Genomic DNA, 13448 nt, shown 5'->3' with positions numbered 1-13448 from the left:
CCGGCGGCCCGCACGCCCAGCTGCCGACTCCGCCCACGAGGGGCCGCCCCGTGCCCGCCCCCTCCCGGGAAGCCGGCGCACCCCAAAACCCGGCGCTGGAGCGGCGGAGCGCGCGCGGGCGCCTAGACCCCGGGGGCAGCGGCCAACCGGCCCACCGCGCGCCGGGCCAGGCGGCCTCTGAGAGGCCACTTGGCCCTCCAACTCTTCCGTGGGGAAACCCCTTGTCATTCAGTCATTCATTCCTTCACCAAGTATCTTGAGTGCGTGTCGTCCGTCCTACATTGTTACAGGCTCTAAGCATATGGCAGTTATCAGAATGGTCCCTGCTTTTTTGGATCTTAATGCATGGGGAATTAAATAGATAATGTTACACAACAAAAATTCAACCCAGTACAATTGAAGATCTAATTCGCTTTATTGATTCACGGAATGGGGTAGCATCCCCATCTGGCAACTGGAAGGGAGCACTAGGTAGTTGTATAAAATAGGTTTTTATAGGAGGGAGGGTGGGACAAGGAAGTTATTAGCAAAAGAAAAGAAAGGATTGGTCCCGGTAAGGTCACCTTATCTTAGGGACTAGGGCCCAGGGTCTAACTGGGGGATTAACTCATTTTCCTTTGGGGGTTGGGGAGGGCCCATATGACATACTAGCTCATTTGTGCTAGATCAGGAATCTCCTGATTGACTTGTTAAGACTACATTTCTGGGGGTGGTTGGAACTACAATTAGCTTAGGTATTAAGCCCCGGTATAATGGGTCCATTTGGAGCCTGTGGTTTTCTTTTTAACAGTAATAAATTTACAAAATAGGTAGCACCCCAGATGATGATGAGGGCTATGAGGAAAGGGAAAGCAGTGTGTGAAAATGGGATAATGACTGGAGTTTCTCTTTCTAGTAATGGTGGAGCTAAGATATTTATATCAACCCACCTCAGAAAACAAGAAACACTAAAGTCTGGAATATTTACTTTTAATGTTCTTAGAGGAGTGCATTAGTTTGCTAGGGCTGCCGCAATAAAATACCACAGACTGGGTGGCTTAAACAACAGTAATTTATTTTCTCACGGGTCTGGAGGCTAGAAGTCCAGGATCCAGGTCTCAGCAGAGTTAGGGAAACTGAATGGACTCTATTTTAGACAGGCTTCATCTCTGCTATTTCTCTGCCAGGCCCCATTTACTTCTGTTCTGTATTTCACCTTGCATCTGAGTAAACCAAGGAAGCTATGTTCCCACTCCAAGGGGGGAAGCAAGAAAGTTATTCATTCTCTGAGTTTCATCCTAGGCCCCCATATACCTGATAACATCTAAGAAGAACCAGATCCCGAGCTTCAGGACATGAGGTTTGAACAAACTTCCGTTGACACTGGCACCCATAATCCCTATCTTCAGTGACTTATAGAGTAACAGCTATTGTCCACCTGACACTCCTTTGATCGGACCTAGATTCCTAAAAGAACACATACCCTGGACCGCTTACCCCCAGCAACAGGCAGACTCACTTCTCCCTTTACGAACCTCTCAGATACTCTGCCTACTATGCTCTATCACTTACGCTACTCAGTAAAGTCTGCTATCACTTTCTCCTGGCTTGAGTTTCATTTCTATCCTGTGCAAAGCCAAGGACCCTCTTGGCTGGTCCTGCAGGAACCCCTCCATCCCCTGCCCTCTGCCCCAATCCTCAGACCAGGCCTGCCTATGTCGGCAGAGTTGGTTTCTCCCGAAGCTCTACTTACTCCTTGGCTTTCTAATGGCTGCCTTCACTCTATGTCCTCATATGGTCTTTCCTCTGTGTGCTTGCAGGCCCCTGGTGTCTCTCTGTGTGCAAATTTCCTCTTCTTATAAGGACACCTCTTCTTATAAGTCAGGTTGGGTTAGAGCATACCCTAATGACTCATTTATCTTAATCGCTTCTTTAAAGTAATTAATAAATGTAATCACTTAAATATGGGATTAAATACAGCCACATTCTCAGGTACTGGAGGTGAAGGTTAGGGTCTCAACATATGAATTTGGCAGGGGGCAGGGCAGTGGGGAGGACGCAATTCTGCCCATAACACAGTTCTGCCCATGTTATGGTGCCCATAACATAATGTCATAGACAAGGCATCTAAGAGATGGCAAGACAGTAGGAAATTACCAGACCAAAAGATAGAAAGTCAGGATCCAGGAAGTAATCCAACTGGTAAAATGCTCTTGCCCCGAGTAAAGGCGTTAACAATAAACATATATGGAGTGGAGGGTGTTTGCACCTGCATCACTAAAAGCTGCATAGGGAGAGAAGGGAGGACATGACCAGTAAAGGGAGTGAAGACGTGATATGGCATTGGTGCAAGTGGGTTGGAAGAATTTTTCAAACTGGGTACTAGAATGTGTTTGCTGTAGAGACATACATGCAAAAATTGTGTGTGTGTGTGTGTGTGTGTGTGTGGTAAAAAAAACACAAAACACAAAACAAACGTAACATAAAATTTACCATCTAACCTCCTTTAAGTGTACAGTTCAATAGTTTTTTTTTTTATTTTTTTCAACGTTTATTTATTTATTTTTGGGACAGAGAGAGACAGAGCATGAATGGGGGAGGGGCAGAGAGAGAGGGAGACACAGAATCGGAAACAGGCTCCAGGCTCCGAGCCATCAGCCCAGAGCCTGACGCGGGGCTCGAACTCCCGGACCGCGAGATCGTGACCTGGCTGAAGTCGGACGCTTAACCGACTGCGCCACCCAGGCGCCCCTACAGTTCAATAGTTTTAACTATATTCATATTGCGAAACAGACTTCCAGAACTTTTTCATCTTGCAAATCTGAAATTCTATGCCCATTAAACAAGAACTCCCCTTTTCCCTCTCCACCTAGAACCTGGGAACCACTAGTCTACTTTCTGTTTCACTGAATTTCATACTTTTGATACTTTATATAAATGGAACCAGACAACGTTGTCTTTTTCCACCAACATTTTAACATTGGTAATATCTAGGTTCTGTCATGTTTATTTTCTTTACACATCTCTGTGTTTTCATAAATGAGCATTTACTTTATAACAAGGAGAAAACACACAAAATGCAATATTAATGGTTTGTTTCTGAATGATTATGTTTACCTAGCATAATAAATGTGTTGTGTAGTGCCTATTAAAAATGCCGCTTGACAGAGGCGCCTGGGTGGCTCAGCTGGTTGAGCGTCCGATTTCAGCTCAGGTCATGATCTCATAGCTCATGAGTTCGAGCCCCGCGTTGGGCTCTATGCTGACCGCTTGGAGCCTGCTTGGGATTCGGTGCCTCCCTCTCTCTCTGCCCCAACCCACTCGCATTCTGTTTCTGTCTCTCTCAAAAGTAAATAAACATTTAAAAAAATTTTTTTAAATGACAGATGAAAAAATAAGTTTGACTAAGATCACAAAGTTAGGGGGTGGTAGAGTTGGAATTTGAATACATATTTTTAGGATTTCTGAATGCAAACTCTTCACCACTCTGCTATGAAGGCTTAGGATCTGAGCACAACCTAATGTTCAGTGAAAAACAATTGCAGTTCAAAAGACAGCTAAACCATGATTCTAATTAGGGAAAAGCACACACAAAGAGGACTCAAAATAACAAAAATAATCCTCTATGTTATCCCTGTAATGAAGGACAGGGAAACGTTATTTTAGCTCTATAGTATTAGGTACTGAATTGCCCATGCTGGTGCTCTCCTCCCACCTCCAAACACCACCCATGAGTAAGTATTACATCTTCATTATTCTGAGAAAATTAGTGAAAACAGTGACCAAAGAGTTAAGGGGACTAATTGCAGCTGCAGGGTAATAAACTCAACTGCAACTTGTTACCCTTTTTGTTTGCCTTTAAACCTCCCTGTCTCTCCTTGGAGAGGATGATTTAAGATTTGCCCTCCCATTTCCTTATTTTGCTGCCTCTCGAATAAACCCTTTCCTTGCTGCATACTCCATTATCTGATCGTCTTTGTCGCCCATCCCATGGATAAACTTGGGTTCGGTTACAAACTTGGGGAGCCATCCAGGAGCTCTTTGCCCATGGGTCATCAGCCCTCAGCCTGTAACAGGAATCCAGCGATGAGTCCCAGCAGTACCTAGGCTCTTTGTCCCGGGGACTGTCCCCAGGCTCCAGTCCACCCTGGTTAGGCTTGAGCTGCCAGCTTTCAGTGCTCAATTTTTTTTTTTCAACGTTTATTTATTTTTGGGACAGAGAGAGACAGAGCATGAACGGGGGAGGGGCAGAGAGAGAGGGAGACACAGAATCGGAAACAGGCTCCAGGCTCTGAGCCATCAGCCCAGAGCCCGACGCGGGGCTCGAACTCACGGACCGCGAGATCGTGACCTGGCTGAAGTCGGACGCTTAACCGACTGCGCCACCCAGGCGCCCCTCAGTGCTCAATTTAACTCTTGTGGCAAGGAAACAGGTCTGGGTTTGGTTTGGACAGATGTCTCTTGGTGAATATTTCATACGGAGGGCTTGTGAGCTTTCGTTTCCCCGTTTGGCTTGGCTCTTAGATTTATTCCTCCATTTAGATGCCTCCAAATAGGGTATTTGGGTTCTCTTAGCCTCCCTTTCCTGGTTGATTAAGAAAAGGCTGATGAGGAAGCTGTTTGATTGAGTCGATGAAGCTCTGACTGTTCGGGAGGAACCAATGCTCACAATTTGCTTATTGTTGCATCTTTTGGTATCTTTGGATAAAGTTGGCTGTGTGCTAAGTGGAAACTGGGAAATGACGATTTGATCCCCACATGCAGCTGTGTTCTCTAAAATCAAGCCATCAGTTTTTGCAATGCTGCTTGGCCACAAATACAGAGAAAAATGACCAATTAATGGATCCATAAATTATAATACCATCTTGCCATTAAATTTGTTTTGTAAAAAGGAGACAATTGGAAATTGGGCCTTTCAGCTTTTGTTTGCATCTTGTTCATGTACTTGTTTCTGTGTCCATGAATGTTATGTGAGATGTTTTCTGTACCTCCCAATGGTATTGCTAAAATTAATTTGTAAAAGAGCTCTATTTAGTTGGTTTAAAGGTAAGTGTTTGTAAGAATTGGGCATTAAGCAGGAGAGCACACACAGGTGGGGGAGAGGAGCAGAGGGTGAAGGAGAGAAAGAGAGAGAGAGAGAGAGAGAGAGAGAGAGAGAGAGAGAGAGAGAATTCCAAGTAGGCTCCATGCCCAGTGCACAGCCCAACTTTGGGCTCAATCCCACGACATTGGGACCATGACCTGAGGCAAAATCAAGAGTCAGATGTTCAACTGACTGAGCCATCCAGGCACCCCAAGAATTGAGCATTCTAAAACTCAAAGATAGAAACTAACCCAATGTTTTACAAGTTCACATGATCTTGTATTAGGTATTTAATTAGGTCTTAATTAGATCTTTAATTAGGTATTAAAGCGAATTAATTTAAGGTTGTTGGTTTAATCAAATGGATAGGTCTTTAGAATTTCAGCATTAAATGTAAAACTTTTATTCTATGTTTACTGAAATTCAAATAAGTTCATGTTATCTCCATTGCAAAATTTGTCAGGAAAGGGGGGAAAAACCCTTAGAACTCTAATGCCTCATGAATTTTATGGGTAATCTAAGAACAAACAGATGTAATTCAAGGAAAGCAAGACTGTTTATTTAAAAAGGAAAAACAGATCAAAATCTGAATGTAAAAAGGAAAGCCTGTATGTTTGTGAGAAGGGAATCTTTGTTAAGAAATTTTGTGTGCGGTTAGGACTACGGTTGTGGAGATTAATGTGTAAAAAAGTTTATTAGGGAGTGACCAACGCCTGGAGAAGGGAGAGTAAGACAGCAAGATTAGGCAGAAGTTGAACGATCATACAATATCAACACAAGACTCCATGGATTCTCTGAGGAGTTCCAAAAGTTGGATTACCCTTCAGAATCACTCTAAATTAGGGCGAAAGGGCTGGACTTCTATAAGTCATTGTTTGCAACAACCTGGCAAGAGGGTATGCCTTGGCAAGGCAGCTGTCTTCAGTTAAGGTGACCCCTCATGGCATGTGAGAGTTGAGGACTGTTGGCCACGATCTCTACAGCTGAGAGTCCTTTATTCCTGATGGGGATTCTGGTCAGCACATCACAGCACCCACCACAAAGACTCAGATCCATGCAGCACCCTGGATGTCCTTGTCTCAAAATGTATGTATCAACATGGGAGATGGTAGGGAGGAAAAAGGAAGGACTGATTTACTTATTCTTAAAAATTCACCTTGTTGAAATAAAGGAGTCTTAATATGGAAGTACACCAGTATAAGATTGGAATTTGGTTTTTCTCTGTTAAAATGTCAGTTTTCTTAGGTCTATGTTGTAAACAAAGATTATTCTATATCTTTAACCGGCCTGAAAAAAAAGTTTTGTTTTTAAAGTTGAATTTTTTCAACATTAAGCTAAATTTTAACAACTATGTAATCCTCTGCATTTTCCTTTAGAATCTTATTGCCACCTTGGCTAAATAGATAATTATTATAATTATTGTTTTAAAATGATCTATAATCTTATTTAGACACATGCTTTAAAACCTTCTGATATTTTTTTTTTTAAACCTTCTGATATTTCAAACTTCCCAAAATTCAACTTCTAAATGAAGTCTTTTTGACAAGTTAGGCTTATTTGATAGGTCACATCATAGGGAAAACATTGTCAAATAAGTGATGATAAACTTCCTTAGGTCCTATTATATGTTTGAGTGCTAGAACTGTTTTGAGAGATTATATAAAATTTCTAACCTTTTGATATGACATTATAGAAGGACATATCAAAAGTTCCAGAATCAGATAAAAAAAAAAATAACACTACTCAACCCCTATTCTTGCTGTGCTTATTCAGGGGCAAGGGGGGGGGGGGGACAGTCATTTATGTACTCTATAGCGGGAACAGTAAACTACAGCTCTCGGGCTAAATGCAACCCAACACCAGTTTTTTAAATGAAGTTTATTGGAACAGAGCTACACCTATTCATTTATGTCCATGGTTCTCAAGTACTTTACAAGTACAATCTTGACCCCCAGGGCACCTCTAGCAATATTGGGAGATGTTTTTGGTTGTTACAATGGGTGGGGGGACTATTGGCATCTAGTTACCGGCATTTTGTGGCCAGAGATACTGCTAAACCCACTACAGTGCATAGGACAGCTTCCCAAAACAAAGTATCTGGCCCCAAATATCAGAAGAGCCAAGGTTGAGATATTCTGATTTATGTATTTCTTTAGATGTTTTTACACTAAAATGGTAGAGTTGAGTGGCTCTGGCAGAGCTCATATGGCCCACAATGTCTAACATATTTAATATCTGGCTCTTTATGAAAGCTTGCCAATTCTCTACAAGAAACCATAAAATATACTTAAGTATCCCTTGTAATAGTAGGTTATCTATCAATTCTGGAAAGCTTCCTTTAATATTATTTCTTGTAGAAATGAGCCAGGCAGTTATTTTTATCTATGCCTCTTCTAGCCATATAAAGGGCTAGAGTAAAAAGTTATACTATATTTTAGTCTGATTATTTAAGAGATATTTAAAACAGTGATTCTCAAAAGCCAATCCAAGTATCAGTAACTTGCCACGATGAACCTTCCATTGGCCCATAATGAAATGAGACAAATAAGGACAAATTTGGGGGATTTTCATAAGGCTAACTTAATTCAATGTTAAGGGCTATTCCTACTGACTATCCCTCCTATATTTTAAAATATTAAAATGCCCTTTCTTTTCTGAAACGATGTTGATGACAGGTGGTTTCTTTAATATGGCAAAACTGATAGTGGTAACACTGCATCAAGTCATTAAAAAAAATCATTGCTTCTTGAAACCAAAAAGTCAAAAAGCCTCTGATTTAGAGGCTTTTGCTCCATTAGGAGGAGTCTTTGATGTTGCACATATGTCACATATCACTGCTGAAGGTATTTCTTAAATGTGTTTTGCAATGTCTAATAAGTGATGAACTACAGCTGAAGGCTTTTCCACATTCATTACAATCATAAGGTTTTTCTCCAGTATGAATTCTCTGATGTTTAGCAAAGGATGAATCATGCCTAAAGGCTTTCCCACAATGACTGCATTCATAAGGCTTCACTCCCGTGTGGACTCTCTGATGAATAGAAAGATGAATTCTCTGGCTAAAGGCTTTCCCACATTCCTTACATTTATATGGTCTTTCCCCAGTATGAGTTCTCTGGTGTTGAGTTAGGTATGTGCTATGGCTGAAGGTTTTATTGCATACATTACAAATGTAGGGTTTCACACCAGTATGAATAATCTCATGTTGCCTAAGGTGTCTAATCTGGAAAAATGCTTTTCCACAGTCTTTGCATGTAAAAGGTTTCTCTCTAACATGAGTTCTCAGATGCTGGATCAGCCCAATGCTCTGGCTGAATGCTTTCTCACATACCCCACACTCGTAGGGCTTCTCCCCAGTATGAATTCTAACATGTTGAGTAAGAGATGATGGATGTCTGAAGGTTTTTCCACATTCCTTACATTCATAGGGTTTCTCACCAGTATGGATTCTCTGATGTGGAATAAGGGATGAACTTTGGCTAAAAGCTTTTCCACATTCTTTACATCGGAAAGGTTTCTCTCCAGTATGAATTCTCATGTGTTCTGTAAGGTGAATGAGCTGTTTGAAGATTTTTTCGCAAATATTACATTCAAAGGTTTTCAATCTGGTATAACTCCTTGAATGATTAATCAAATCTAAATTGTATCTACTTCGCTTTCTAGATACATCATATTTATGGTCTTTTTTTCTCGGAGAAATTTCTGGTCCTGGAATAACTTTTGAGCTCACATTAATACTTTTCTCAAATCTATTAGATTCTCGGCCTCTTTCCTGAGTGAGTACTTTGTGCATCAAGGGGATTTGCCCCTCACCCATTCCTTGGTTTTCCTGGTGGCTTTCTAACTGATCACATTTGGAGATTCTTCCCAATGTGGAATATAAGGTGCTTCCTCTTGTGGACTGTTCCTTCATTAGGCCATGGTGTAATTCTTCCCAAGAAGTATCATTCTTTACGGCCGACTCCTTGGTTTCTGCTTTACTCTCCAAGTCTGGAAGAAATCCCAAAATACAAATGACGCATATTCAGTGTACTTTAAAAAATAAATGGCCACAGTGAGAGTAGGAGGGGGGGAAATGAACATGTACTAGGCATAGAAACCTTGGACTATCTTCAAATGTAATTCTGCTCCCTAGAGAGCTAATATAAAAGGAAATGAAGAAATCGAAGGAAGGAAGCTGTTAGGGCATGTGAGGGGACTTTAAGGAACTGGGAGGAGTTCATCCATGTGAATTCGAGGAAGTGCACTAAGAAGAGAGCATTGTTGTAAGGGCAAATATCAAGAGATAAGATTAAGGAACACAGTATTCTAGCACCATATCATCTCAAGCCCGTACTTCTATGACAAAATTGTCCCTCTTAAAAAAAGTTTTTTTCAAGTATTAATCCATACTTTCTACATATTAAAACGTTAAATAATATAGGAACTCATTCACTAAAGAGGGATAGCCTCTCTCAATTTCATCCCCATTCCCTCTACTCTCTTAGGATTTTGGAAAGCATCCATTCAGACATTCCCAACAATATGTATATGTGAATGTGTGTATTTATGTATGGTCATAAATATACATTTGCACAAAAAAGGGATCATAGTATACATATAGCTCTGCATCTGGGTTTTTTTTTTTTTTTCTGCATAAAGTATTTTTTAAGTTTCTTTATTTTAAGAGAGAGAGAGCCAAGGAGGGGCAGAGAGAAAGACAGAAGAGAATCGCAAGCAGGCTCTGTGCTGTCAATGCAGAGCCCAACATGTGTCCCAAAACCATGAACCATCAGATAATGACCTGAGCCAAAACCAAGAGTCAGACGCTTAACCAACTGAGCCACCTAGGTGCATCTGTTTTGTATTTTAACTCAACTTTATCTTGTAGGCTCCCTCCCATGTCTGTACATTTAGATTCATCTCATTATTTAAAAAAAAAAAAAGTTTATTTATGTTGAGAGAAAGAGTGAGTGTGAGCAGGGGGAGCGGTAGAGAGAGAGAGGGAGAGAGAGAATCCCAAGCAGGCTCCGTGCTGTCAGCGCACAGCCTGACATGGGGCTCAATGTCATGGACCATGAGATCATGACCTGAGCCGAAATCAGGAGTCAGACACTTAACCAACTGAGCCACCCACGAACCCCTATCTTATTCTTTTTAACAAGTGCAATACATACCACTGCATTGATATTCATATTCCATTGATGGACATACCATAACTTGACTCTTCTCTACTGAAAAATATTTAGGTTGTCTCCAGTTTCTCATGTTATCATCATGCATACATTTGCGTACACTCCTGTCAATATTTCATAGGCTTTACTAAAGAGGAATTATTGGGTTCTGGGTATGTGTGCTCTCGGTAAACATGGGTGCCCTTCCCTACAAGTTCACTGGATTTTTATCAATCTTCATAATTTTTGCCTGTATCTGTATATACAAGGTGAAAAATGGGCTTCTTATGTGTAACACATTATTAGCTATACTGTAAAATCTTAAAGGACAGAGACTATATGGACTATACATGGGATACATGGGACAGTTTTGCGTGAAGGAAATTCTCTTTCTGTTCCCTTCCATCCATTTGGACCCTGCCATGCTAAAGCACCGATATTTCCTGTCTACAACAAACTCTTATTCCCCAGGATTTCTAATCTCACCTTAGTAACAGCACATACAAAGTGCTCAGGAATAGCTGGGTAAATTTTGGAGTGGACTTAGAAAGCCAGCAGAGATGTTGACATCACTTATTACAGGGGATAAGGAGTTACTTAACTTTTCTTTTCAGGGTAAGGACAAAATAAATGTCATATTTCAAGAGGTCAACTCTGATAGTAACATTCAAAATGATTCAGAAAAATAATAAAATATCAACAAATACAACTAAAAATCAGAGTAACAGGCATGAGATGATGCGAACTTGGCCTAGCACTGCATCAGCACGTATGAAGAGGAGAAGTGGACCTAGCAGGTACTATCAGAGAAGAAGCCATGAGGAATGAGGGAAGAACTGAGAGTAGAAAAACATAATGCATTCTTGCTGATATCATGATTTCTGGTCTTTGAGAATGAAAGAATAGGAGGAGTCAGGATGAGAAATTTGGGAGAGAAAATGGTTTCTGTTTTTGGATGTATTGGGCTTGAAGTGACGACAGTGCATCTAGATAGAGATGTCCTAATACCAGGAAAATATGGAGAATACAGGTCTCAAGGGACAACTGAAACCATCACAACGCATTTGTGGACATTTGTGCAGCTACGGAATAGCAGCGTACAAGACAGAGACCCCTCAGGGATTGCAGCAGGAATTGCCGGATATGCACCAAATCTGTTCTTCTCATTTTTGGACACACACCTACATCTTCCTTGATTTGGATTTGAGCGAAGTGACAAAGGTTTCTCCCGTAAGTGAATCGGAGTGAGTCATGTGAACCACTCCAGGCTGCCCTGTAAAAACCTCCTAGATGTGAGATGCCTGAGTGTTTCAGTCGGTTAAGCCTCTGACTTCGGCTCAGGCCATGAGCTCACAGCTCGCGTGTTCGAGCCCCAGGTCAGGCTCTGTGCTGACAGCGCAGAGCCTGGAGCCTGCTTCGGATTCTGTCTCCCTCTCGCTCTGCTTGTGCCCCATTCATGCTCTGTCTCTCTCTCCTTCAAAAATAAATAAACATTAAATTTTTTTAAAAGAAAACCATCCCAGATGAGCTCCCTGTGTGCCCTCGTTCTGCTGCTGGCTATACTTAGATGATGAGGAGGCCCTAGAGAATGACAGAGCCACCATGTAGAAGAAATCTCAATCCCAGATGCGTGAGGTGGAAAAGAACTGTCCATTGAACTAAACAGTTCCCCCAGACCAGCGAACAAGCAAGATATTCTGTTTGAGCCACATTTTAGAGTCTATTTGCTATAGTAGTGTAGCCTGTCCTAACAGAAGTGGAAACGATGTATCTGCATTAGAAAAGATATTGATGAGGGCGGCTGGGTGGCTCAGTCCCTTAACCATCCGACTTCAGCTCAGGTCATGATCTCATGGTTTGTGGGTTCAAACCCCACATCAGGCTCTGTGCTGACAGCTCGCAGCCTAGATCCTGCTTCGGATTCTGTGTCTCCCTCTCTCTCTGCCCCTCCCCTGCTTGTACTCTGTCTCTCTTTCTCTCTCTCAAAAATAAACATCATAAAAAAAAAAAAGGATATTGATGAGAAGCATTGAAAAAGCAGTAAGAGATATGTAGGAGATAAAAACTGTGGAGGAAAGGCAGCAAGGTCTAGAAACCTAATGCTGCCATGTAGAATCGTGCCATAAGAACACAAAATATGGAGTCAGAAGGATTGGAATTCAAATACTGACTCCACCAACCAGTAGCTAAGTGATGCTGGACAAATTTCTTAACCTATGAGCCTTCTTTTCCTCGTCTGTAAGATGGGGCTAATGTATGCACAGGACTCACAGAGGCCAGCCTGATGAAAAGCTGTCATTATTACTGTTCTTAGATGAAGAAGGTTGTTAAAAGCTATCTGATTTGGTCAGAAGGAATTCTGTGGTGATTTTTCAAAGAGGCATAAGTTATCTGAAATAAAAATCTAAATTACACAAGTTAAAAAGAGAATCAGAATTGAAGCTATGATCACAGAATAAGATTTAGGAAAAAATTTTAACCAGAATCATGTAAGAGTAAAATCCATAATAAAATTACATAGGAATCCGGTGAAGGGTGCTGTACTCAATGAGGGGAGATCCACGAATACCTGAATGTACAGGAGAAAGAAGCTATCATCAGGACAAGGTTTGAAATGCTGGAGAAAACAAGAAAATCATGCAACTGGGTCAGGAGAATTAGTTAAGGCAACTAACCCTGATAAGAAAGGCATCTCTTTTCCTCTGACTCCAGAGAAACTAACAAGAAAAGGCAAGTTCAGGAAAGGGGTAACAGGGTGGTAATCAGGTTTCAGGTCAGGTCCCATCCAGATGGCATAGCCTTCCCCACAATCTGGAGAAGGCTTCAAGTGGAGCTTTCTAGCAAACATGACAAAAGACCCCAACTGCCTTGCTCTTACCTGAACGTGGACCTCCTGAAACCTCTCTCTCGATCAGCCATGGCTCTTCTCCTTTCTCCAACTGGGAAATCACACCAGGTTTGGAGAGCTGACATCCTGCTCATGAAGAAGAAAACACTGCATGTGCTGAGGTCATCCCAAGAATTTAAAGATAGTTTTTTGGTATTCAGGCCTGCTGAGGGGTAGAGTAGAAAGACCAGGGCAGAAAAGACCACAGCAATCCTGACTTGCTATTGAGAAGGAACTAGAAAACTCCAACACAACCCAGAGCCCAAGCTAACACTTTGGTTAGAAATAAAAGATTTTGGGGGCGCCTGGGTGGCGCAGTCGGTTAAGCGTCCGACTTCAGCCAGGT

General features: G+C 41.6%; 1 protein-coding gene across 3 annotated transcripts in view; it reads right to left on the bottom strand.

The window, feature by feature from the left end:
* Window positions 1–6921: 6921 nt before the first annotated feature.
* The window catches only part of ZFP69B (ZFP69 zinc finger protein B), a 12732-nt gene continuing 6205 nt past the window's right edge, over window positions 6922–13448 (bottom strand). For 2 of the 3 annotated variants that reach the window (XM_040469785.1, XM_040469787.1), the window contains 2 exons: window positions 13094–13189; window positions 6922–9052 (listed from right to left, as the gene is read on the bottom strand). In XM_040469785.1, the coding sequence (XP_040325719.1) occupies window positions 7887–9052; window positions 13094–13189 (1262 nt within the window). In that variant the 3' untranslated portion in view covers window positions 6922–7886. The remainder of the gene's footprint in view (window positions 9053–13093; window positions 13190–13448) is intronic. The other variant, XM_040469786.1, reaches the window with a different exon arrangement.

The sequence above is a fragment of the Herpailurus yagouaroundi genome, unplaced genomic scaffold (assembly GCF_014898765.1).
Source record: "Herpailurus yagouaroundi ecotype Mexico unplaced genomic scaffold, PumYag 77, whole genome shotgun sequence".
Lineage (NCBI taxonomy): Eukaryota > Metazoa > Chordata > Mammalia > Carnivora > Felidae > Herpailurus > Herpailurus yagouaroundi.
Note: the sequence above shows the minus strand (reverse complement) of the source record. Positions and strands in the feature narration are given on the sequence as shown.